The 25,038-nt window shown below is 40.6% G+C and overlaps 1 protein-coding gene across 5 annotated transcripts in view; it reads right to left on the bottom strand.

Moving 5' to 3' along the window:
* Positions 1-25,038, bottom strand: part of nav3 (neuron navigator 3) — a 442,110-nt gene that overhangs the window by 117,916 nt on the left and 299,156 nt on the right. For all 5 annotated transcript variants that reach the window (XM_034162968.1, XM_034162969.1, XM_034162972.1 and 2 more), the window contains exons 6-9: positions 18,551-18,619; positions 10,412-10,554; positions 2,822-3,947; positions 1,579-1,694 (exon numbers count right to left, since the gene is read on the bottom strand). In XM_034162968.1, coding sequence (XP_034018859.1) covers positions 1,579-1,694; positions 2,822-3,947; positions 10,412-10,554; positions 18,551-18,619 — 1,454 coding nt within the window. The remainder of the gene's footprint in view (positions 1-1,578; positions 1,695-2,821; positions 3,948-10,411; positions 10,555-18,550; positions 18,620-25,038) is intronic.

The raw sequence follows: 25,038 nt of genomic DNA, 5'->3' as shown, positions 1-25,038 counted from the left end.
ACCCTGCTTCACCAGTACACAGGGTGATGACATCGCTATCCTTTCATATCAGTGGGGGTGAAGTCATGAATTGTGATTACTTTTGTAGCTGTATACCCTGAGCGTCGTGCAAGCACACTAAAGTTTCAATCCACACTTTCAATCCAGAGTCATGTTTTGTCATTCCATCATTATCTGCCACTTCGGGATGAGGGTGTGCCGTACAGTGAGGCGCTTTGATTGAAATAACATTTTTGCAAACTGTCTGCAGCAGTCTCCAAATGATAAATGGCATCGATATACAAATGATAACATGTCACATGACTTGTTGTGTGGTGTTTGGATTGTAACCGATTATGACATCCTGCAGAGGTGCAAACAAAGAGCTGCAGAGCTTCCCTGTGTCCAGCTGTCAGCACTGACCTTTTCCCTTCACTCTGTGAAGCCAGTGTAAAACAAGGATATTCCAGTAAACACACAAGACATAGTAACAGCACACTGACAGTCACAGCAGGTAAGCATCCAAAAACACTGCAGACCTGCAGCTGCCTTTCAAGTATCACCCTAAAACGTCTCATTTAACCCTTTAAGTCCTCATATTTTTCAACAGAATATAGTGGATATCAATATGTTCTACCAAACAGTTGAGATGACCATTAAAAGGGTGACATACTAGAAGAAAGAACATGATGTGCCCTGACAGTCCTTTTGACAGTGGATGCAAAAATGGGCTGCACAGAGGGTTTAAGTCCACTTGGGGTGTGACTACTGCACTGCACTGGGGTGCACACTGCTATTTAAACAATGGGAAACACTCGTGCAAAGCTGGGTCTGGGATGCAAAGACGTGGATTTACTGTGCACATTATGCATAGGTATAGTATAGTCTGAATAAATTGCTAACCGACCAAAGAAGCACCATGCCAGGTACACAGTGCTGTGGCATCAAGGAAGCCGATGCCAACAAAAGAACTTGCAATGCATTAAGAGAATGGCACAAACCTGTCAGAGTACACAATAGACACCAAAAACCAAAGCTCCCTGAGGTGAAGCTTGCAGAAAGGTGAGTTTCTCTCCCCTCACCTCATGATATATATGCTGGCATATGAGCAGGTTACCCATGTGATGCCCGGGTGTGAGATTTTATAGACATTCAGGAATGCACTGATGTACACAGAAGTTCATAAGTATTTCGACATTGCCCCATGGAACTGTGCTTATTAGTTGATTGGTTGCTCTGCAATCAATGCTTTTAATCAATACTTTGTTTTGTGTGTGTGCATGTGCATGTATATATATATATGTCTGGCAGTTTTGCAGTGGTTACTGTTACTAGGCAACAAACCAGTCGTAAGCAAGCAGGAGTGTATGCTTTTCTGCAGAACATTAGAACCAAATACAACTACCCAGCCATATTATCCCAGTTGTCAGTTTGTGAGATTGCCATGTTAAATAGTCACATTGTATTAAAGGATAAAAATATTTGCCGGTGGCATATATTTTTATCCTTTAATACAACAAAATACTAGACACATATTAAAAGTACCATTAATACAAAGTGACACACATGAGTGTGTCCATGTTTTTTCCCCGGGTATACCTGATATCTCCTCCAGGCACTGCTTGGCTGTCTTGCTGCAAACCAGCTCTCCCTTGGTGGGACTGAAGCAAGGGTCGGCTGGGGCCACCATGGTGCAATCATTCTCTGAGAATGTCCTAAAGGCACAACGAGCAAATAACACACAGCAGCATGAAACACGGATTGAGTTAATCTTCTAAAACCAAATATCAGAGACACCCAATTCCTATTTTTGGATCAGTTATTGCACTAAATAAGCATCAAGACAAACATTAAATTAAAAGGAAACTGTACGAATCAAAATTTTAAAACAACACACAGATTAAATTCATGTTACATGACTATTGACAAAATCTGTTCTTTTTGAAAAATGGATACACACTTTATTTATTAATAAATAAAATGATTTATGCTCCGATAGCTGATCTGAGGAGTAACTAATGGAAACAAGTTTTCACAACATGATCCAAACACCTTAAGTTGGCATCAGATACAGTAGTCTTCTGTGGTTCCATAGTGGTTTCCATTTCCTCTTTGAGTGAGTTTTTGTAATTTCAGTTTTGCTTCCTTGACAGCAGCAGCTGTTTAAATTTGCTACAGGGTGAAATGTGTGGGATTAAAGCAATGCAAGTGGCAGAACTGCCTAAGCCCGATGGAGAAGCGACCAAACAGCTGGAGAGAAGGGGTGAAGGATTAAGATCTGTTTAATGGGATTCCTAACGGTCTTCCCCTCTGTGCATAAAGGCATCTCAGAAACTTTGGCTGCATTTCTCGTTTTTTTTGTTGTTTTTTTTTGCTGCTTTTTGACTGGATTATCACTGTGGTTTTAACAGAAAATCATCCCTACAGGGCAGATTTTACTCCTGTACCTTAGAAAGCAATAACATCACACAACCACGTGTCAACACATTGAAGACGGAGAGAACTGGTTCCTCAGCAGAGCCTGTGTCTGGATGCTCACATCAAATATGAAAACCAGACAGTTAAATAATAGGCTTTGGCAAGCGGCAGGCAGCGGATGTTAATTTGTTCTGTAATGACAGAGAGGAGATGAGGAGGCGAGAGAAAAGATGAGGGAATGCCAGAGGAGGACTCAATGCACCGTGTACAGGTATGGATTTGAAAAGAAGGCCCAACACATTGACAGCTCAAAAAAAAAAAAAAAAAAAAAAAGAGTAAGGGAGATGGAAAGAAAGTAGTTTCTCCATACTTCATCTCTTGATTTCTCTCTTATTTCTCGCATTTCAAACACACACAGACTCACCTGTACATGAAGGGGGCCACAGTGGCAGTGTTGGGGTGGTTGTGCTGCTGCTGCTGAGGGAGCTGGACTACTCCATTCCCCCCAAGCGCTCCTCCTCCTCCTCCCCCTCCTATAAGCCCACTGGACCCGGACAGGGCCGAGGTGCTGGTGGAGGAGGTCATGCTGGTGCGTTTTCCCTCTGAGGCCCCAGTGGAGCGCTGCATGTAGAAACTGCCACCTTGTCCACCTTTTGTCATCTTGGTTCTCTCTCCCTCGCCCCCTCGTAGGTTTCCACTGCTGTTTAAGGCGGCCTGGTTTTGAGTTTGCGATTGACTCTGCGGTTTGGTCGTCGTACTGGAGGGAGCTTTGAGTCCAGGCTTTGGGATACCACTGGAGACAGATGAAGTGTCTCCATCTTTCTTCCCCAATGACTGCTTCCCTCCCTTGGGGATTAGGCTGCCAATTTTGGAGGTCTTTTTGGAAGAATCAGAAATGGACTCTTCTTTGTGTGGAGAAGTGCCCTTTAATAATTTCTCAGACTTGTTCTTGTCCTCCTTGTCTTTGGATGGGGCCACAGACCTGCTGCTATTGGTTGATGCCTTGGAAAATGAAGGGCATGGGGAAGATGTCTTGCTCGGTGGAGTGAGGGCAGTTGCAGGAGTCTTGGTAGCTATGTGTTTTGCCGTAGCACTGCTACTGCCGCTACTACACATGGACCCTGTAGGCGTCAATCCGTCCTCACCACATTCTGATAGGTCATCTTCCTCCTGCAGAGCCATCTCCACTACTGAAGGTGAGGCTCGCGAGCCTGAACGAGGGTTTATCAGACGGAACTTCTCCAGCATGGACCTCTGGGGAGGCCCACTGACGCCGACAACTGACACCAACTTTGAGCCTTCACTGCCATGACCCTGGAGGCCTTCGGGACCTTGAGAGGAAGGGGTGATGGATGATGTGTGCGTGGGGCTGGCTAGCATAGATGAGGTGGCGCTGTGCTTGAGGTTCATGGACTTGCTGCGCCAGGACTTGCCAGCAGTTGGCGAGGGGATGGCAGAGGCCAGCTGCTGCCCACTAAGACTGGTGGGAACAGTCCCACCAATGCCGCTCCCATTCATCCCGGCAGATACCGGGATACCCCTCAGAGCCTCTGAAACACAGACAGACAGAAAAAAAAACATTAAAAGCTGTTTATTATGATACTTTCAACATTTATCTTTTCAAATCACTAACATAATCAGGACAAAATCTGTACTTAGTTCCTATGGCCCACAATTCTTGCACAGATTGAGCCAAAATCTTACATCTTTGCATAGTAACACCACAAAAAAACTGTTCCAATAAAAATACACAGTGCAGTCCTTGAACAAGTGAAGGTTTTGTTCAGACAAAACTAAAAGTTAAACAAAAAAACCCCCACAAAGTTTAGATTGTGCTAAACTTTCACAGTCTTCACAGCTTTACTTGACATTAAAGACACTTGTTTTAAGAAGTTAGACGTAAGAATTGTGTCGTCATCTCTATGGATTTATAATTCCACAGAGGGGTTGTCTGTTAAAGTCACCTAACAGTGGAAGCATACTGATAATTTGAGTGCTGTGTTAAAAAAAAGAAGAAAAATACAATAAAAATCTAGTCCCAATTGACATAACATGAACAGCAAGTTAGGGTGAAAGAAAAGAGCTCACTTTCAACATCACACTGGAGTCTCAAAGGATTCCACACCAATGTTAGATGTACCTTCTTATTCAGATTTACAAAGCCTGTTGTAACACGTTTTCACATGGACAACGCCCATTACTATGATCATGATGGACGTGTTGGAGCCATCAACAAAAAAAAAAAAATCACCAGAGTCGCATTAAACAGGAAGAAAAACTTGCTTTCATCTGCTCCCAAGCTTCAGATACCACGACACGTTTGAGATCTTAAAAGGTCTCAGTTTTACCCAGTTATTTTGAAAGAAATTTTTAAATCTGATGGTCTATCCCATCCTCAAAATGATTTTTCAAATTATTTTTACAGCATGGCAGCAAATCTATTACATTCTGCTGTCATAGTAATAAGTAAATGCTGAAATAGGAAAGTGGATTCCAAAAAATGTCAGTGTTGCAACCATAAAAACGTAAATATATAAATTTGGCTGGATATTAAAGTTGTAATGTAGCAAATCAAACTCACTCATGTGGTGAAAATCCCAGATTTTAAACATGTGCAAATAAACCTGATCCCTTAAAAAGAGGAATTGAAAAGAATAACTATATTTACAAACACGCAAACACGATAATATGGCTGATTCAATGTCTGAGTCTACAATTACAATTTTACAAACCTTACTTTTGAACTTAGAGCACCTCAAGATTCATAAGTATTAGAATTTTATTTGTTAATATGACCAAACCAGATGGTCAACCCACTGAATCTGGTTTGTTTGAGGTTTCCCTCTGTCACCAATATGCTGCCTCATAGTGTGAGTAAGGTTTACACCTTGTTATGACTATGACATAAATAAATTGAAAAAATTCCAGCCACTGAATTGAATTTCTTTGATGCAAGGCCTCTTTGTTGGCAAATTTTCTCTGATATATGTTCCTGTGCTTTTGAGATCAACAAACAGACATGAAAACACTTCTCAATATATGTTGAAAAAAATTACTCTGGCTATCAATATCTCCTGTACATATATTGTCTTTTTTTTTTTTTTTTTTTTTTTTACAGATACAGCGCATCCATGTAATTTCCTAGTTTTTTTTATTTTATTTTCAGTGCATTTGCAAAAAATTTCAAGTAGACGTTTTTGATGGTGTCATTATGGGATGTTGTGAGTAGAATTTTGAGGAATAAATGCAATAACTCCATTTTCGAATAAGGCTGTAACATAAATTGTGAAAAATTGAAGCACTGTATGCACTGTATATTGGACGTTTCTATAGGCTCCACTATTTTCAGGCCATCTTTTGAGACATCCAGCCACCTTTTGACCACTTCCATTTACCTGGATGCTGAGATGTGATCTCTCCAACCAGATTTTAGCACCCCCTTCCCCCCTCCTACATACATGCACAATCAATCATGTGTGCAAAATAAATGTTTCTGCGTCACCCACCGTACGCTGACCTTTACACACTTCGCTACGTTTCCTAGCTGCTTGACACTTAGCCCATCAGCACTGCTCTTCCTGTGCCGCCGCCCCCCCCCCCCACACACAGCCAGCACCCACTGACCGAAAAATAAATGCAGCATTCAGTATAAATGGAGAAAATAAGGCAGAATATGGGCAGCAACTGTTGGCGCTATAAGCTAGGTTGAGTGTGAATCATATAAAAACAAACGACAGAATTAGATGGTGGCGTACAAAATGAGACGGACGCTGGCAGCGACAGCATGGAGTTATGCACCATTACGCCGAGTGTCTGACTGGATGTCAGTCAGCACGGCGAGCAGGGTCCAGCTGGATGTCTGTCGCATAAAGCACCTGCAGGCACATAGACTCACTGGGTTCAGCTTCAGCTTGGGTTTATAAACCTGATGATGCTCTGTAATGTCTGAGCGCATCATATCAGCTCCATAAAACACTATATCCATAATAGGAATCACTTGCTGTAAAGTGCCAAATATGAACTGTACAGGATACTGTTTCCTACAGGAGCTCTGTATTACTGAGCAAATGTTATGGAAAAGATCAGTGATTTATCAGTGATTACTGGATTGGAATGTTAATAATGGCACAGTGATTAGGGGTTAGATTAAGATTGCGATGTGCATCTATGACAAAACACTCAAACATCTGTTGTTTATTTGCTTGATTTTAAGTAAGAGGATGGAAATCTTTCAAATTCTAAGTTGTCTGGAATGCAGCATTATCAAGTATACTACTCTGTGTCACAGGGATCACAGGTAGGGGGCGCCATCCAATGCCTTCCCATTGTGCTAGCCGTGATCGCCCAACCCATCTTTTCTAACTCCTCCCTCTAATAAAGGATCTGATCCGCTCACCTTTACAGATTATGAAGCGGTAAAGGAGTCACTGAATTCAGAATCTGAATATTGGGCGCTGATTGGCTGAGAGGTCCTACGGAAAAAACGCAACAAAGTTGTCCAGCCAGAGCGACGTTTTAGGAGAAAATCATTGTAGGAGTTATAACAAAAACAGAAGGAATGTTGAGTTTTTTTTTTTTTCATTTAACAACAGTGTTCCTGGTGATCACAATCAAAAGGTATGAGTGCTACCAGTCAACACATATATGAAAAGTGTAAACTGTGATACTTCATGCGTATTCCTATGAAAATCCACACCCACGTTCAATACCTGCTTCACATTTAGTATTCGGAAATGTGCGCTAGTGTTAGAACAGCAGCGATATTTAGTATAAGACAAACGTTGCCAAATTTTCTGTCAGAAATCCCCCACCCCTTTATTTATTTATTTCGGTAAAGCTCACATGATCACAGCCTCCTGGATGACAAATATGTGGGATATGTTTGAATTTTCTGGATTACTTCTTATAATAATTATGAGTTTTTCAGGAAGTTAACATGCATAAAAGCTTGTTGTGTGCCACTCCTGTGGGTGATGTCTCACACACGTGTGCTGTGGATTTCCAGAAATCCACACATGCATGAAAGACTTTCACACACTTGTATGATCCTGTATTTGTGTCTGTTGCTCGCTGCTCCTCCCTTTGCTCCTGAGGCGGTTCTGCAGCACCACCACTCTTTTTCCTGGACTGTGACTTGCCATTACCATGGCAACAGACTTTTTTTTCCAACCCCTCAGCAGCCGAGGAATGAAATGTCACTTCTTATGGATGGTGGTGGACCCTCTGATAGGGGACACGCCCACCCGCTGTTGTGCAGCTGCAAACCAGATGATACACAGACGTGCCAACGCTGTGCTTCATGTGTGCAGGATTAATTGAAAAAAGCTTCAGATAAACACATGCAAATGCATGCTGACACAAAGTCAATCATCAGTAACTTACTGATAATGTCATCTTCCAAACTTGGAAAATCTTCCTTCAGATTTCATCAAATTTGTGCCACTTAATATGTTGTTGCACTCGTCTTGAAGAAAAAAAAAAAAAAAATCAGAACTAGACTGAGAATTTTCAAAATTTTGACATAATAGTATATAGAATAAACAAAATCAAAAACTAAGATGAAAAATAAAACAAGATCTTAAAATTAAAACGAGCATTAAGAGAGAATAAAACCTCAGAATGGAAGAAGTATCTTGTGGGGAAGAATTCCTGTATCTCTTTTTGTAGTTTGGACTGTGTCTGCTACCTGCTTTTGCCCGGAAGCTTCTTGCTGCATCACTGACATTTTCCAAAAAATTGATTTTTTTTCCCTCTCCTCCTTTTTAGTTTATAGACTGTTTCCTCTCCCCTGCAGTGATGCTCCAAAGCTTGCCGTTTTATCTCTGCAAACTAAAGGTTTGTCTTGCTGTAGGGTTGAAATGGTCTGCAAAAAGGACAACGTGACTGAAAGTCTGGCTGACGTTGGAACATAAATATGATGCGCACATACAGGAAAAACAAACAAACAAAAAAAACAAATATTTACAAAGCAAGTTTTTTTTTAAATATTATGTAATGTAATAATAGACTACCATTGAGTTAAAACTACAATACTAAGGGCCCTATTTTGACGATGTATAGCACACTTTGTAAAGCGCATAGCACAAGTGCATTCTGGGGTGTCTTGTAACCAGAGTATTGTTAGTTTGACTTCCCAATAGACTGTAAAACCAGGAAGGTCTGTTCAGCAAGGTCCCCAAATTACTACTGTTGTGAAGTTGAGCACATAAATACCTGCGTGTGTGTCGGTGTGTGTATGTGTGTGTGCGGCATCAATGTAAAGCAATGTGAGCATCTTTATCAGATGGAAAAACCCCACACACTCACCCCCCACCCCAAAGTTATAATAAAATGGGCATTTGATGCCCCTCCCCATTCTGTTTTTGATTGTCATGTCAACACAAATATGAACAACAAAAGTGAATATGTGAGCTATATTTTTTATGCCATAACACTCTGGTGTGACTTATGTACTAAAAAATGACACATAAATTTAACTCAGTTGTCATATTGATCATCATCAATGTTGAAATTCAGCACACATTTAAATTTATTTATGAATATTTATCAGGTTTTCATACTTTTTAATGCTTTTATAATGCATTAAATATGCATAAAATGTGCACAGTACTGTGTGTGTGTGTGTATATATATATATATATATATATATATACACACACATACATACATACATATACACACACACACACACCATCATCATCATCTACTGATGATAGAGGAGGATTTTCTTTCACTAAAACATCAAATCTAGGCTTACATCTCAGATGTACCTTCTGGCAAATTGTAGGTGAACTTTCAGGTCTTATTTTTAAGAAAACCTTCCTCTGTCCCACTTCATCATGAAGCTGTGTAACTGGAGATACAAAATGCAAAATATGCACTGTACACAATTTCTCCAATAACAACCACAGAAGCCTGTAACTTCTTCTGGGTTGTCTGGGTGTCTTGGTGGCTTTCCTCACTCTTCTCCTTCTTGCACAGTTATACTCAGTTTTTGAGAACTGTCTCCTCCACACAGATTTACCATAAAGCGCCATACTGTTTGTATTTCGTCATAACTGATGTAAATAAAGTCAAGACATATTCAGTGACTTGGAAATGTTCATGTATCCATCCCCTGACTCGTCTGAAGAAAACTGGCAATAAAAGTGATTATTTACAGGTATTATACCAAAGGGGCTGATTACTTATGCAACCCATCATCTTGGCTTTTATATTTTTAATTAATTTATATCAGGTTGTAGAGATTTGTTTTTGTGTATGTATGCAAACCACACAATGAATTCCTTTTTCCTATAGTTCATAATTATATATAACTATTGCATTTTTAAACATTATATATTTTAAGCTATCAATAACAAACTGTAAAAGCCTTAAGAAGGCGGACAAAGGGTTTACTATAGAATCTGTACAGGTGGAAGTGTCTTGTTCGCCCTCACTGACTCAAAATGTCATCATTTAAGCTTCAAAATTTACTAATGAAACTCTATAAGTTCCAAAGAAGGTGACTAAATGCTGTAGTATTTCTCCTCTGTGGAACAGTTTGATGAAAACAAGAGTTCACTGATGGGTAAAAAGCTTTAAGACATCATATAATGTGAGCCACAGTATGACGTTATTTTAAATTTATTATTTTTTAAATAATAATAATGCTCCTCGGGCATGTCTCACAAGGCAGTTTTGGAAGTGACTGGTATCTGTTATAACTCACATGGAATAAAAAGCTGGGGATGATTCAGCAGACTGATGGAGTGATTCTGCTCCTCTCTGAATCAGTGGTGCCACCAAGTGGCTGGAAATGGGACTGTCAAACAGTTAACCCCTGCACAAATCAGTTTTCTAACAAGAGGGATTCTCAAATCCTCACAGAGGTTTCACTTGGCTGAAGAAGGAGTCATTTTGTTGGTGCTGCACTGTCTGGATGGTAAGAAGTGGGCAACAACATTCTGTCACCCCCGTGAGACACTCTGCAGGTGAAGTGAAAATTCCTTGCTGTGCACATCGCCGTCCTTACCTCTGTCATTGCCGCTGGCATACTGGAGAGGTTTGGTTTTGTCGATGCTGTTGAAGCTCTGGCTGCGGCGGTTGAGGTTTGATGAGCTTGGGCTCCTGGAGGCCCCGCTGCCTGCAGCAGGTACCCTGGAGGGACCCGGTAACCTGAACAGGGAGGAGCACATAGAGCTTTTAAGTGGCAACTCATCATTGAAGCCATGAGAGTGTTCCCTGCAGAAATAAATTTGTGTAATTTCTAGGCAAAAAATAAATAAATAAAAATCTAATTTACACTTAATCTAAAACAAAATCACTGAACAAGTAGAATTTCAGGAATATGCAATAAGTTGATTTGAAATAATACATCTTAAAAAATCTTAAGTGAAAGAAATGTCTTTTCTGAAACAAGTTTTTTTTTGACTCATCACCATATTTTTTTTTTAAGATGTTGTGTTATTTGTACAAGAAATCAGACAAATACACTTGGTCAGATTTTGCTATTTCACAGTGTTCCTGGTTCTCCTATGTGGCACATGTCAAACTGGACACAAAAACATGAAACCTAAATCAGAACAAAAACCCTAGCCAATACAAAACCTCAAGTTCTGCTTTGGGGTACCAAAAAGATGTCGGTGTCAAACTACTTGTCCGTCACACAACCAAACTCTCTAAAGTGGATTTATTTGATGCAAGAGATGCTGACCACATGACTGATGTTCACAAACATAATAATTTAGGATCCTTTTCAAATACAGGCTGACCCAATAAATAAATAAATAAATAAATAAATAAATCAGAATCCATAAAAAAATTTAATAAATCCTACAAAGGTCCAGTAAATTTCTGGAAATTTGCCTCCAGGCAAATGTCTTTTCCTTGGTTGACCAAGACATGTTGAGGAAGACTATTGGAACTATACCGCCAACAAATCAGACCATTTGGAGCATAATTTTGAAAGAACATGACTTTTATGCAAAGCGACCAAGATAACTGAAACTTTGGAGAATAATTATTATAAGTTTTATGGGTTGTTTTTTTTGTTTTTTTTTTTTGGGGGGGGGGGGGGGGGGGGGGTGTCATCCTGTATATTTGTCATAGGTTTATTGTGGTCATGAAATCTGATCGGACAAAGAAAAGCAGGTTATGGACGCAGGCATCAGGAGACATTATGTCTCTTTACTCTCCAACATCTACGTTCTCATATGGCAACGACTTTTTACCGTCACCGATACAACGTTAAGAACAAAAGCCTACAACGAGCCTCTGTCTTCTCTTACACAAACTCTCACATCGCCATTTATCCCCTGATGCAGTTCAAAACTGTCAGTGTTAAATGTTGATTTGTCGCGGTGCAGCTGGAGGCTTTTCCACAATTCTCACAACGATGCTTAAACAATGAACTCATAAAAAGACAGACAGGGAAAAAAATTACAACAATGTGCAATAATTTTACAAGCCAACTTTCTCAGAGCTTTCACCCGTTTGTCTGCGACTGTTGTATAGAAAACAGATTTTACGTCAAGTTTAAATGATCAAATCTGTAATTTCTGTCATTTTAATCATATTTGCAACATCAAAATTAGAGCGAATTCATGCTTGCGTTCACATAACTGACTGGAGTGGAATAAATCCCCCCATGGATTTGAACTTTTCAACTGGAAAGTTCAGATTTATGTTTGGAACTGATGTGAATGTTCTGACAGAAGGTGCACGGACACAAACGCAAATCTAATCCAAAACGCTGCAGTCACATGACCACATGAATCTGCTTATTTTGCTTTCATGTGATCCAGATCTGACGCTTTTGTGTTGTGTGAACGTATTAAAATGGTCTCTTTCATGCCACATGTGGCCCACGTCTATGTTGAACTTTGGTAATACGGTCAAACAGTCAGAGTTGGATGTTTTCGAGTCATACTGTTCATGTCAAATCAGATCCCCGCCCCGATTAAGAGTTGGTTCATTTGCATGTGTGCTCCTGGATCTGAGTCACATTTCACCCCAGTTACTTTGACTGGTAAGAATACACACTGTCCGGACAAAATTAGCATAAAAATCAGATTCCTGTCACTTCAGCTAGCAATGTGAATGCAGCGTACATCAACCATGTCTACCGATAAATGAACCCAATTTGTCGAGTTCAGTCTCTACATAAAAGATCCGCTCTGTCACGTGCAAGCAAAATAAATCAGATTTAGGTCACATCAGATATTAATGTGAATGCAGCCTTCGCATTCTGCTTGTGTGTACATTGTGACAACAGTGTAATCGGGGTGAGCAAAATCCAATGAAAGTGCAGTTTTAATAAGGGATTAAAAAACAAAGAGCAAAGTCCCAGAGCAGACAGCCTCCAGGGAAACAGAGAGACAAATAAATGTCAGGCAGAGCGAGTGGTTCGGAAAGCTGTTAAAGGGCATTGGTGATTCCAATCACAGTCCAGGTCCAGTCTCTGTCAGCCTTAAAAACATTTTTGAATAGGTTCTAACAACTCAATGTCATTACTGCCTGAAGCTGCCATGATGTCCTCCGCAAAGATAATCGATTCGCCATGCAGGATATGTCACTCACGTCTTTTTGCAGATGGAGCCGAGATGTCGGAGGACGACTTCATTTATTTATTTATTTATAATTCTAGGCTGGCTCAAAACCCCCAGTGTGGAAAAGAAGAGAGTTTCATACGTTCCACTTTGGGAGAACAGATCAATGAACCTTTATTTTCTGTGTGTGTTAATGAAAACTCTTGTCTATGACAAGGCGTATCATTGCAATGCCTCTTGGGAAACCCGTTGAAAGCACGCTGAAGTAGACAAAGTTCACTCCCATCACATTCACAGATGCCACAAGAACAACAAGTGGAGTCAACTATATTTCTCTTTGTCGCATCGGCCAACAAGAGCAAAAGGCGCAACTTGAAGACTGCTAAGCAGCTGAATCAATACGAGTGCACGGGGCAGGGAGCAACACTTGGTCTTTTATATTTCCCTCGAGTATTTCGTTAGCAGAATTAAAATGTGATGATCTGCCCTTTTGCTTAACAGTCCCACTGAATGTGGCATCCATTTAAAATGCAACAACCCCAAACTTAAAAGAAAAGAAAAAAGTGAACAAGTGCTGACATTCCAAATACTAAAAGCAGTAATCATTAAACTGGGCTGGGCTTGTAGTGCTGCAACAGAGCCTGCTGTTTTGTCTGACTTTTAAAGATGTTTTTACCTTGCAACTTTTTAAGAAATTTACAGAAATTTCATGAATACGTCCTTCAGTTTTGTTATCCAAAATGAGGTGATGCATCCTTTGTTCTCTGACAAAAAAAAAAAAAAAGTGGCAAGTTTGCTTTGGCTGAAGACAACCGAAGTTTACCAAGGTGGGCCCAGAACTTGCGGCTTGTTGTCACAGACAACCACACAGTCAGTTGTTCCATCTCACTCACACACAGTATGCATGTTTATCACGCTACTAGTGTGCAGTACAGTGACTGTATTCAATATGGAACTAGATTTATTTTAAAAATAGCTATTTTCAGTTCCCCATTTGGTATGCAGGTGCTGTATGTGTCCTTTTTCAGGTTTGAAATTCCGTTGTATGCACCTGTTTCTAAGAAAAAAAATTGATTATTATTAATTACAATTTATATTATTTATTATTTTACCATTTAACCAAGTTAGTACCACTGAGATCAAGATCTCTTTTGCAAGGGAGACCTGGAGAATTCTAAAGTTTCCTATTCACCTAACCTGCATGTCTTTAAATGTGGGAAGAAACCGGAGCACCTGGAAAAAACCCATGCAAACACGGAGAGCATGCAAACTCCACACAGTAAGCCGACAGGTGGGAATCGATCCCATGACCTTCTTGGTGTGAGGCAACAGTGCTAACCACTAAGTCACTGTGCTGCCGATGAAAGTTTTCTGGAAAAGGTGAAGCACACTGCTATATATATATATATATATATATATATATATATATATATATATTGGACACTGTTATGTCGACAAATTGACAATTCCTTCAATTCCATGTGAAATAAAATGCTAACCACGCTTAACATTAGCATATGCCGTCATGCGTCAGCGGCTATTGCAACGGTATGGATAACAGTTAACACCAACCACAGTTAATGTTAACTAAAGGTAGCATGACTATGTATGCTAATACTAAATCAACATGCTAGTGTATGACCACATTATGCTAATACTAAGTTTGTTAGCATATTCTTTCATATGGCCTACTGGAAGACAAACATGTTATATAGATGTAATTGGACAAATTAAAGCGACACATATGAGGACTGTCTGCAGTGGTAAGATAAAATGTCGTGCTTTTTAAATTTTGTATTACAAAGTGGCTACGGGTACATACACCCGTATCTTCTGCGGGACTGTAAAAGATATGGAGCCACGCTGCGTTGAACACAGCAGCAGCAGCAGGACGCTTCAGCTTAGCAGCTTGAACACCGCAGATCCGTGTAACTTTCAACACTAATATTTGGGAATGTGTGTGTCAGAGTAAGTTTAATACTTTCCTGACATCATTTAATGTAAATTAATTTTACTGGCTCGATATCCAGGTCAAAATGGCATTTTAACACGTATTTTGCAAGCATTTTTCTGAGTGTGTTCAGTCGCGAAACCCTACTGAAAATGCATTAACATCCGAGTACTTCATCAATATTTTGCCCGGTTAGGAGACGTCATGTCGCTGTCCATGAAGATGTTTTCGTTTAGTATGCAGCATTGGGAGTGCGCTCTCTAGTTCTCATATATAGCTCCATGGGTTCACTGAAGATACAGACAATGTACGGATGAGTTTTGAAGCCTTGCCGGACATTTAGCCGCATGTGGTACGGGTACGGACACATTTGCGCATTCTGATTGGTCGCTAAGACACCCTCCGTATCTTTAGAACGGTCTCTGTAGATACGGGTCCGTGCCTGTAGCCACTGCCTTTGTATTAACAACTCGTATAGTCATGATGTCTTGTTGCTCCAGCTGGCCATATGATCATGGGATGGTAAGATCTGTTAAGAGTGGAGACCATCATAATCTGGTCCTACCACCGAGAAGGACTATAGCTTCATAGATCGCCTAGAGTGGAGATGCAATTACTGGTCTGTTATCCTTGTAGGGGGCACAGAAAAAACAACAACAGGCTCAGAATTTGGAGGGGGCCAAAAAATCTCAGTAATAAATACAACGTTGAGAGAATAAAGACAAAGAACAAAAGAATGGAGTGAAAAATATGCAGAAGGAGAAAAACAAAGAAACATTACTGTTGATGGCAATCCAGACAAAGAAAGTAAGAGATACTGCAAACAATGACAAAATGAGGGAGGCAATTCAGATGGAAATCAGAGTTGGTGCCTTTTATTATGTAGTTCTTTCATCTTCCGTAATACATGTTTGATAATGCATCAGCAAAAACGAAGTCGAGAGGAAAAGCTGTGTAAATTCTGGCCAGTGATTTGTTTTAGCTTTGGAGGAAGGAAGTGTCTCGAAAAAGACGTGCAAACTCTGGACAAATACGATATTCAGCCACTGGCTGGAAGAAGACTTTGATTTGGTATAACGTCACTGTAAAAAAAATATTGTGAATTGTGACAGTAGGGGGACAGGTATTTGTCTACTCATTGACATTTGAAACTTTTCTGATTTCACCCAGAAGAAAAATAGGTCATGGTCAGTTCCCTCAGAAGGGAAGTGTGGCAGGATGATCGCGATCAAGATCACAGATCAGGAACATGATCAGAGATGAGTGATTGGAATCACAGATAATCAAAGATCAGCAGCATTTAGGATCAAAGCACAGGGTCAAAAAGACATCATCAGGATAAAGGATCAGGAACAAAGTTCATTCCAGATCAGGATCAAAGTTGAGTAATCAGCATCCAAGAACAGCAATCGTCTGTTAGGCTCTCAGTACTGCTATGGGGATCAAAGTTCAGGAACATAATCAAAGATGAAGGATCAGTATCACTGATCAGGAATAAAAATCAGAAACCAGGACAAAAGTTCAGGATCAAAGACAAGTGATTAGGATAAAAAAAAATCCCAATCAAAGTTCATCAATCTGGATCTAAGTGCTGATTTTAGAATCAAACATCACAAACATGATCAAGGATGAGTTAATAGATATCATTGATGTGGATAAAAGATCAGCATTTAGGATCAAAGCTCAATGATCAGCAATCAGGATCAAAGAACATTGGAAAAATATGAAAACAATGAAAAAAATATGACCAGGAAAACAGAAGTGGACCAAAATAGGAAAACACAGATTCATAGAACTTCCATACTTTGCAATACTGCATGCATTTGTTTGAATACATTTTAAAACAAGAGCTGCTGCAGAGCCATTTTTCTTTAATAATGAGCGAGTGCTTCATACAAAGTAGTAAAACACTCAAACGTCAGCACCTTCGGGGAAACACTCAGTGCAGAATCAGACAATTATTTTCCTGTTTTGGAATAGCTTAAGTTTTCATGCTTCAGGGATACGAGGGGAGACGACTAACTGTGATTAAAAACTAACTTCCCAGATTGCAAGAAAGCAATTAAAAGGCAGTAATCAGATGAGTATGAACGAGACTCAGATGGCAACAAAAGGGAACGCTCACGCTGTCACCGTTCATTGACCTTTGCGGCAGTCTGTGCATGTGTCTATATGTGTGTGAGCAGGATTTAAAGTCTTATTTCTGCAAAGCAGCAGCGGCGAGGTTTGCTGCCAGTGATGTGAGAGGGCAGATTACCACCCATCGAGCTGGAGCTGCTGTATGCAGCATTTATGTCATTGCTCAGTGGCGGCTGGAGAGGAATTATTTGCCAACACGCTGGTTCCCAACTCCATTGAAATGGAACAAACACAGCACGCATCCGACAACAGTGATGTGTACATACGTGCAGCATGTGAGTGTGAACGTGCTTTAAACAGCGGCCTCCAAACAGACTGGAACAACAAGGCTGAGTAAAAAACAGCCGAATGTGTGACTGACAGGTGTTTGCGGCGACCCAGGTGTGGCCTGTCAAATTGATTTTTTTTTTAAAGCTTTAAACAGCTGATTGTCAAATCTTGGGTCAACAAAGGAAAACAACAACACACAGTGTTTCTGCACTGTGGGAGGTGTGATTAAAAACAACAGTCACTGCCATCACCGATGACCTCATAATGCCTTCATCTGAAGAAGGCTTTGACAGAAGAAGAAAAAAATAGTACTAGTAGACACAGTTGTAGATAGATCCTGTATTGGTCATGAAGCCCAGTGATTCTGGTGTTTATCTCTGGATTCCACAGTACGAAGTGAATACGAGTCGATGACTCCCACTTGACAGGACGGCAGGCTATTGTGGGTTACTTCCACAGCCAACACTGGTACCCATTTACATCTGGGTGGACTGGGTTCTTGACCGCTGACATTGCGAGACACCTGGGAAGAGGTTCCAGATTCATGAGGATGCTGGACAAAGCAATGCTGCTTTCTTTGTAGGAGAAAGAAGGTCCAAAGGTGAGATGGGACGCTTACCACTGACCTAAGTTGATGACTGGATGTCTTTGGTAATAGGTCTCTTCAGAGTATCTTTGGGTATGACTTGTAACAGATGCTTAGGGAGACTAAGATGAGAAGTATTACTTGGATTGTGAGGGAGCATCAACTTCCAACATTTTTGACATGCGCCGTGTTTCTCTGGGTGTGACCCAGCACACAGGTGCCTCAGTGCTGAGGACACCGGTGACCGGAGAAGTTCATATTTCAACCAATCGAAGTAGATGGGTTATGTTCAAGATTTGGGGATGGGAGGGTTGCCATCAGGACCCGGCCGGGGTGGTTCCAGCACATACTCCCAGACTGGAGTGTCTTGTCCAAGAACACCATCCAGTAGTGTGACCGGGAATCAAAGCCAGGTTGACATATTAGTAGCCTATCCCATTGAAGATACCTGAGAAATGCACCCAACTGAATCAGGAAGTTATTCATCATGTAACAATACAATCCAGAAGACACTATCAGCCCTCCCGCCAAATGGTAGAAGGATCTAGACAGGCCAAGCCAATCATCAGACCTTAATGCCACCAGATGTGTTTGTGCACCAGGGCCCCAGTGCAACCATAGTTACCGAGCAGCAATAACAACCAATAAAAAGTTAAATAGTTCATGTGCTGCATTTACCTTGTGTTCTTCTTCTGTGGTGAGCCTATTCCGCTGTGGCCTGGAGGACTTGCATATCGTGCTGTGAGACTGAAGAGAGAGCAGAAGAGATGGCAGATAGATGGTTACATAGTTGGATGAGGCGTGGAACCAGCGTCTTGCTGAAATTTTTCTTAATGCGCTGCCCTAATGCAATAATAAGACTGAGAGGAGTCATTCAGAGCAGTTAGACAAACAACACACAACCACTGAGAGCAAAGAAGAAGCACATGGCCAATACTGTAATATGCAAGCGTACACTTCTTTATTACTCACACGTTTATTACCGCATGCTTATGAGTAAGTTGTAAACATCCGCCCGTATATTTACAGGGCCGTTGAGCTGAAAAACTTTCACAATCCATTCTGTGGTGGCATCGTTTGAAAAAAGCCCAAACACAAGAGCACACAAGGAAATACCCACAGAACCAGTCACGGTTTATAATCAGAAACTCACTGTTAGTCATCCACGGAGACGGGAATTAACAAAGGCGGCACTCTGGAATAATGTTTGTGACGAGGCAGTTAAAAGCTACTTGAAGAGCGCTTTCTGAACGGCGATGGCTTTAATCATCGTACATGCAGCCTGTAAACAACGAAGGTTTGGACGCCAGGTGGAAAAGCTCGCGTTTGGCCTTGTGTGTGCGTTCAGTGCTCGTAATGCTCAGTGTGAGTCCTAAAGCACGTGAGCGGCTGTCACCAGGCTAACACACACAGCCTCTAATTAAATGTCAAGAGTTTTTGTTTCTGCTGGGGGACACCGTTATTTTGGATGGATGCTTTAAAAGACCATGAAATTTATTGCCTGTAGCACAAAAAAAACAAATGAAAACCTATGCCATGGAGTATTTCACTAAAAGACTAACATATAATTTTAACAAGAAATAAACTCTTAATTGCCAATATTTATAAATTTTTTATCCTGTGTTAGGTAGCGCACCAATAATGCACAAATAGCTGCTGCTGCTTCAAGCTGAAGTTGGAGTACGTTTAAGAGCAAAACGTAATTCACGAGAGGCCTTTGCAAAGAAGAATTAGAATCTATCATTTCTGGAGCAAATAATTTATGTTAAACATCATAAAAAGACATTCTTGCTAATACACAGGCGTGCAAAGTTTCATTCCATAAATAACATATGTGAACTTACATTGGCACTAAAGTTCCCTGTATGCTGTCAATTACTCAATTAGACTGTAGAAATAAATCAGTTATCACCACAACAAGATTGCAGCTGGCTGTGGTCTTCGTGCATACCCTTCAAAAGCCCACGCAAAGATCTAGACTTGAGTTTTCCACAGAAGACAGAGCCGGAAAAGCAAGAGCTCAACAACACGTTCAACTGTAAAATCTGTCGTCTACAATGCTGAGCGCATTTCTAGATTCAGCAGAGGAAGCGACACAACTACGTCTGTTTCAGTGTCCTCTTTTTCTGACAATGGGAACAACTTGTTCTCTGTTTTGTGTTTGGTGACAACTGGTTTTGCGTTGGTGCGTGAAAGTGGAAGAGACAATAAACTACCTATACTGGTTGGCTCAGTGATGCAGTCCAGTTACATTTTCTGCCCCTCCTGTTTTTAATGAGACGTTCACAATTTTGCATAACTGAGTGGAACCCCCCCCCCCCCCCCCCAAAGAACTCTTTTACATCTTAAAATATGAATTAATTACTACATAACCAACAGCAGCTGAAAATACTGCTGTGGGTATAAAATTATCATATGTACAAGAAAGGAGGAAATATATTAAGCGCAGAATATTAGAAAGGCCTTTTTTCATTGTAATACCACTTTTTTAATAGATAAACTATAAAAAAGGATATTACAGTCATTTTGAAGCCTTTTTAATCATGCCTCATTTCCTCTTAAGTCCTTGGTGAAGTGATCGTCAAGGCTTGTCATTCAGTATCACCCAGAGGAAATTTAATAACTGGCAGTTATAACGATATGATGAGATAATTTAACACCTTGTCCAGTAAGGGTGGACTTTAATGAAAAAAACTGCCCAAAGCAAGCCTCTAAAGTCATCTTTAAACACATGATATGCCTCCTTATTTGGAATAAATTGGTCCAATTAATTTCAAATGTAAATAATAACCATTATTGTTGCACAATTAGTTTTCATACTCGAGAAATTCTGGAGCCCTATCTCTATCGCTCTATTGTGCACTGTGTAAGGTGCATAGTGCAGGTATATTTGGGGCACATCCAACCTATTTTTGCTATTTAGAGCAGGCATATTCTGAGAGTAAAATAGAAAACAGGTTGGATATATTTACTTAAGGTAAGGCCATGTGTTAGGCATAACATTTAATAAATTAAGCAGAGTCATTTCTCACATCCTTTTACTCACTCGAGGTTTTGTGGTGAATTCTGCACTAATGTGTCGGAGTATACCAGCAGAGAGCAGCCCCCAAAGCTCCCTGAGGTGAAGCAGTAAGGTGAAATGTTGCATTGTTTCATTCATGTTTACTTTTATTTGGTTTAATGGTTGTTTTCAGTGTAGGGTGTGAGAGAGTGTGTGTGTGTGTGTGTGTGTGTGTGTGTGTGTGTGTGTGTGTGTGTGTGTGTGTGTGTGTGTGTGTGTGTGTGTGTGTGTGTGTGTACAAGAAGAGTGTACATGCATTGTGAACCTGCTTATGTAAGGCTCATCTGAGTGTTGCACCCACATATAACATCTCTGAACATCGACAATGTGCTGGTTGGAAATTAGGAATGACACTTGCATTGTGCTGTGCACTTCTTCACGGTGGTTCAGATCAGCAAAATCTAAGCCACAAATGCTATCAAGTGTTTCTGGTAGCCCTGAAGTCTACTAGCTCGGTTTTTGCCATTTATAATCGAAAAATCACAGAAGAGGATACACAAAGACAACATTGATACAAACTGGTATTTAATGCAGAAACAAGAGCAACACAAAAGGTGGTATATGAGCCTGCTCATATGTTAAGTTGGTGTATGGTTTTATAGTGACGGTGATAATAAAATCTGGAAATAATTTCTAGAGTGCAAGACTAGTGCTTTAAAGATGGTATATTTGTATGGGGATGGGGGGACTTTCCAGACGGATGCCGGACCGACAGGGTGGTATAAAAATAAAATAATAAAATAAATAAATATTTAAAATAAATAAAATAAAATAAAAATGTGAGCAAACCAGTAAATTGTGCACATTGTGAAATAAGTATTACTCCCCCAACTAAATATATTCTATCTCCTACCTAATATTTTGAAATATTGTATTATAAGATGTGTACAAATTTTATTTCCCCTGCAAGTCTATAGTACATCATTTGTCGTTGCACATACTAATTGTTTTTCTCTCTGTCATCCTCTTTCTCTCCTTACATCTCTCTCTGGACAATTAACCCAGTTTTAAACCCCTTGTGATGAAGTGCCGAGTCGTTGTCCATTTCTAATCGACCGTACAGGTTTTCATGATGCGATGATAATGCTAACGAGCCGAGGGGCAGATAGCAGAACACAGGAAACGCGTTCAGGGTGGCTTCCCATTATCATGGCAAGCACCTTTACGTCATGTTGCTAATGAACAGGTTGCGCCAGTCCCACACAGAACACATTACTTCTCTATTAAACAGCCCAAAAGGCAAAAATTAAGCCATGATAGCAGTAGAAGGCACTTAAACTGACTTACGGTCATAAACTTAAATTTTCACCAATGGACACAATATGGTTTAAATTTGTATGTGGCTTCCTAATTGAGGCTTTCGTCATTTTGCTTTTATTTCTAGGAGACATGGCTTATCTGTGGCAGGCGTCATCTCGTGGAGAAGAAGGCCACATTTGTATGACAGTACATAATCAGGGGGTGGCGTGGTGCACTTTTTCCACCCCCCAGACCCATCCTGAACCTCATCCTCAATCTTCCACTTTATAAAAGGCAATGAAACATGAAGGCAAAGGCTGGCTTATCCAACCCACAACATCTTTCCAATGTAGAAAAAGAGACACCAGAACACATGGCGGCTGGATTTACGAATGAGGGAGGGAGGGAAGACGGGAAGGCAGTGTTAAAAGGAAGGAGGACAGGGTTCACTGTGTCACTTCTGATTGAATCTAACATACGTCAGTCGTGCCTCCATTGATCCTCGACACTGCAGCCCACATGAAAGCCATACTGGATGCCATCGCTTGTAAATGTGAGCCGGAATAGTTTTAGTTTGATTACACATCAAAAGCAGACAGACTGGGCTGAGATCCAAAGTGGCGAGTGCTTTGTCACTCAGCCTGAAGTTCTGATGAAGCTTTGTCAAAGCCTAATCTTCATTTGTTATGACTTCATGAGTTACTAACAAGCTCCAACCTCCGGAACTGAAAAAAAAAAAAACCTAAGCAAACACGCAAGTGGCAAATCTTGTAATTCCTTGAGTGGACGCTTGAGACTGGTGAGTCACTTCTCATAGATTCTCATGTTAAAATGTCAGAGAACTGTACGGGGGACATTTTTAAAAAAATACCTCATCAGTTCAAACTATTTTAAGCCTTAAATGTATGAATTAGGGGCGTGGCCACTTTGAGTGACAACTGTGTGCCGGAGTCAGGACCCTGCTAACAGAGGCTGCTAGCTGATGTAGATGTAACCTGGTCCAGTCGACCTTTTGTCATTTCTTAGAATTTTATTCCAAATATCTGACATGAAATAGCTTGCAAAGGACCATCAAAGAAGTCAGTGCTCCTGTATTTCTGTTCAGTGAAATTTCAGCATTACTTAATTTATATGTTAGCACCATTAGCAATAAAGTTAACACTAATTATCAGGTAGCTTGGTGACACGAGGTCCACTGATGGTGTGACAGTTACTCATAATTAAACATTTTAATACCTGCACCCATCCACTGCACCAGTCCACAAAAAAAACAAAAAAAAACAAAAAAACATATGTTAAACACTTTAGCCAAAGTCAGTCTGTTAGCCTTAGGCTGTCCCAGCTTCATTCTAATCTTATGCTACAACCATGACCGACGGTTTGTCCAGTAAATGTACAGTCTATGTTACTTACAGATGTGGACCAAAGCCTACTCAGATCTTGGACTGGGTAGAAATGACATTTTTGTTTAATTGAATGCAAGTTGCATCGAGTTGCCTCTGGTCAGTGTGACAACACGTCTGAGAGGATAAGATTGCATTCAACTTTCTATTATCTCTGAATACGAGTGGTATCTTTATTAGCTCAGATGTGGTTTGTAAGGTGAGATGGACTTTGAAATGGAGAACTATTCAAAAAAGGTATCTCCAGAGGGTTTCCCATTACTACTAACACTACGGTCAAAGTGAGGCAATCGATAATTATTCTGAAACCATTACATTTACTGAGCTCAAAATAAGTCAGATATTAAAAAAATATTTTAATTCATTGACATTTAAGATGTTTCACTGCTCAAACAAATAGCTTCTTTGGTGTTTTTTAAAAGAATCTAAAGACTTAAGACATCCAGCTTCTTTCAAATCAAATTGCAAAGTGTTTTAAAAGTTCATGTCCTCACTTAAGATTCACAAAATGAATCTTCACAGTGTCATACTAAAAACAGACACACACCAGAGGTGGGAGTAAGACACCGTCCACTTGGAACCTGCAGTTACACGACATGAGAGCGACACGATGGTGACTAACTCCCACCCTGGACACACACGAGCCAACACTGTACCTAGGAGGTGAGTCAAGCTTGGCCTGGCTGTTGGCTCTCCCATAAGGCAGGCGGCTCTTTCTGTCGCGAGATACGGCGGTGGGGAGTCGTGATGAGCGCCACATCAGGGGGTCAACGTATTGGCCCTGGGACATGGTGCATTAGAGGGAGGGCGTCCGTCCCTGCTTGGCTCAAAACCCCCCAGCCTTCGAGAGCACAGAAAACCTCCTGTGGCTCTGAGCGGTCTCACTGTATCCAATGGGGAGTTCCCCTCAGACACACGCACAAACGCCCATGCCCACACACACAAACACACACACACCCCATTCCATGTCCCAGAGACACCAGTTAAGCCAGCAGGTGCTGTCTATAGAAAGCACCTCAAACCACAAGTACAGACGTGCAGCGGAACAAATGTGAACGTGGACCCTGCATGACAATCTGATAATTTAAAAAGCTTTTTAATTTGAAACACCAATTTATCTCTCTTTAACTTTTTATGAAGGAAGTTAAATATAATAAATCTTCTGTGTGAAACCGGCTGGAAATCACCACTGTGGAAAATTAGAATCCCAAATAGAATTTTTTTTTTTAAATTCATTTAGATTTGATTACTTTCCAGTGGTCCTGAAGTGTGTGTGTGTGTGTGTGTGTGTGTGGGGGGGGGGGGGGGGGGGGGGTGCGCGCACGTGTCTTTCCAGCCAGTTAGAGCATGAGGTCTCAAATAAAAAGACATTACAAAACTCTAATTACTTTAATTGGTGTGCCACAAAATGAGACTGTGCAGAAAGACAATCGCTAGTTGGTGCTCCGAGTACAAGTTCTGGA

The sequence above is a fragment of the Thalassophryne amazonica genome, chromosome 22, assembly GCF_902500255.1.
Source record: "Thalassophryne amazonica chromosome 22, fThaAma1.1, whole genome shotgun sequence".
In the NCBI taxonomy this organism is placed as follows: Eukaryota; Metazoa; Chordata; class Actinopteri; order Batrachoidiformes; family Batrachoididae; genus Thalassophryne; species Thalassophryne amazonica.
Note: the sequence above shows the minus strand (reverse complement) of the source record. Positions and strands in the feature narration are given on the sequence as shown.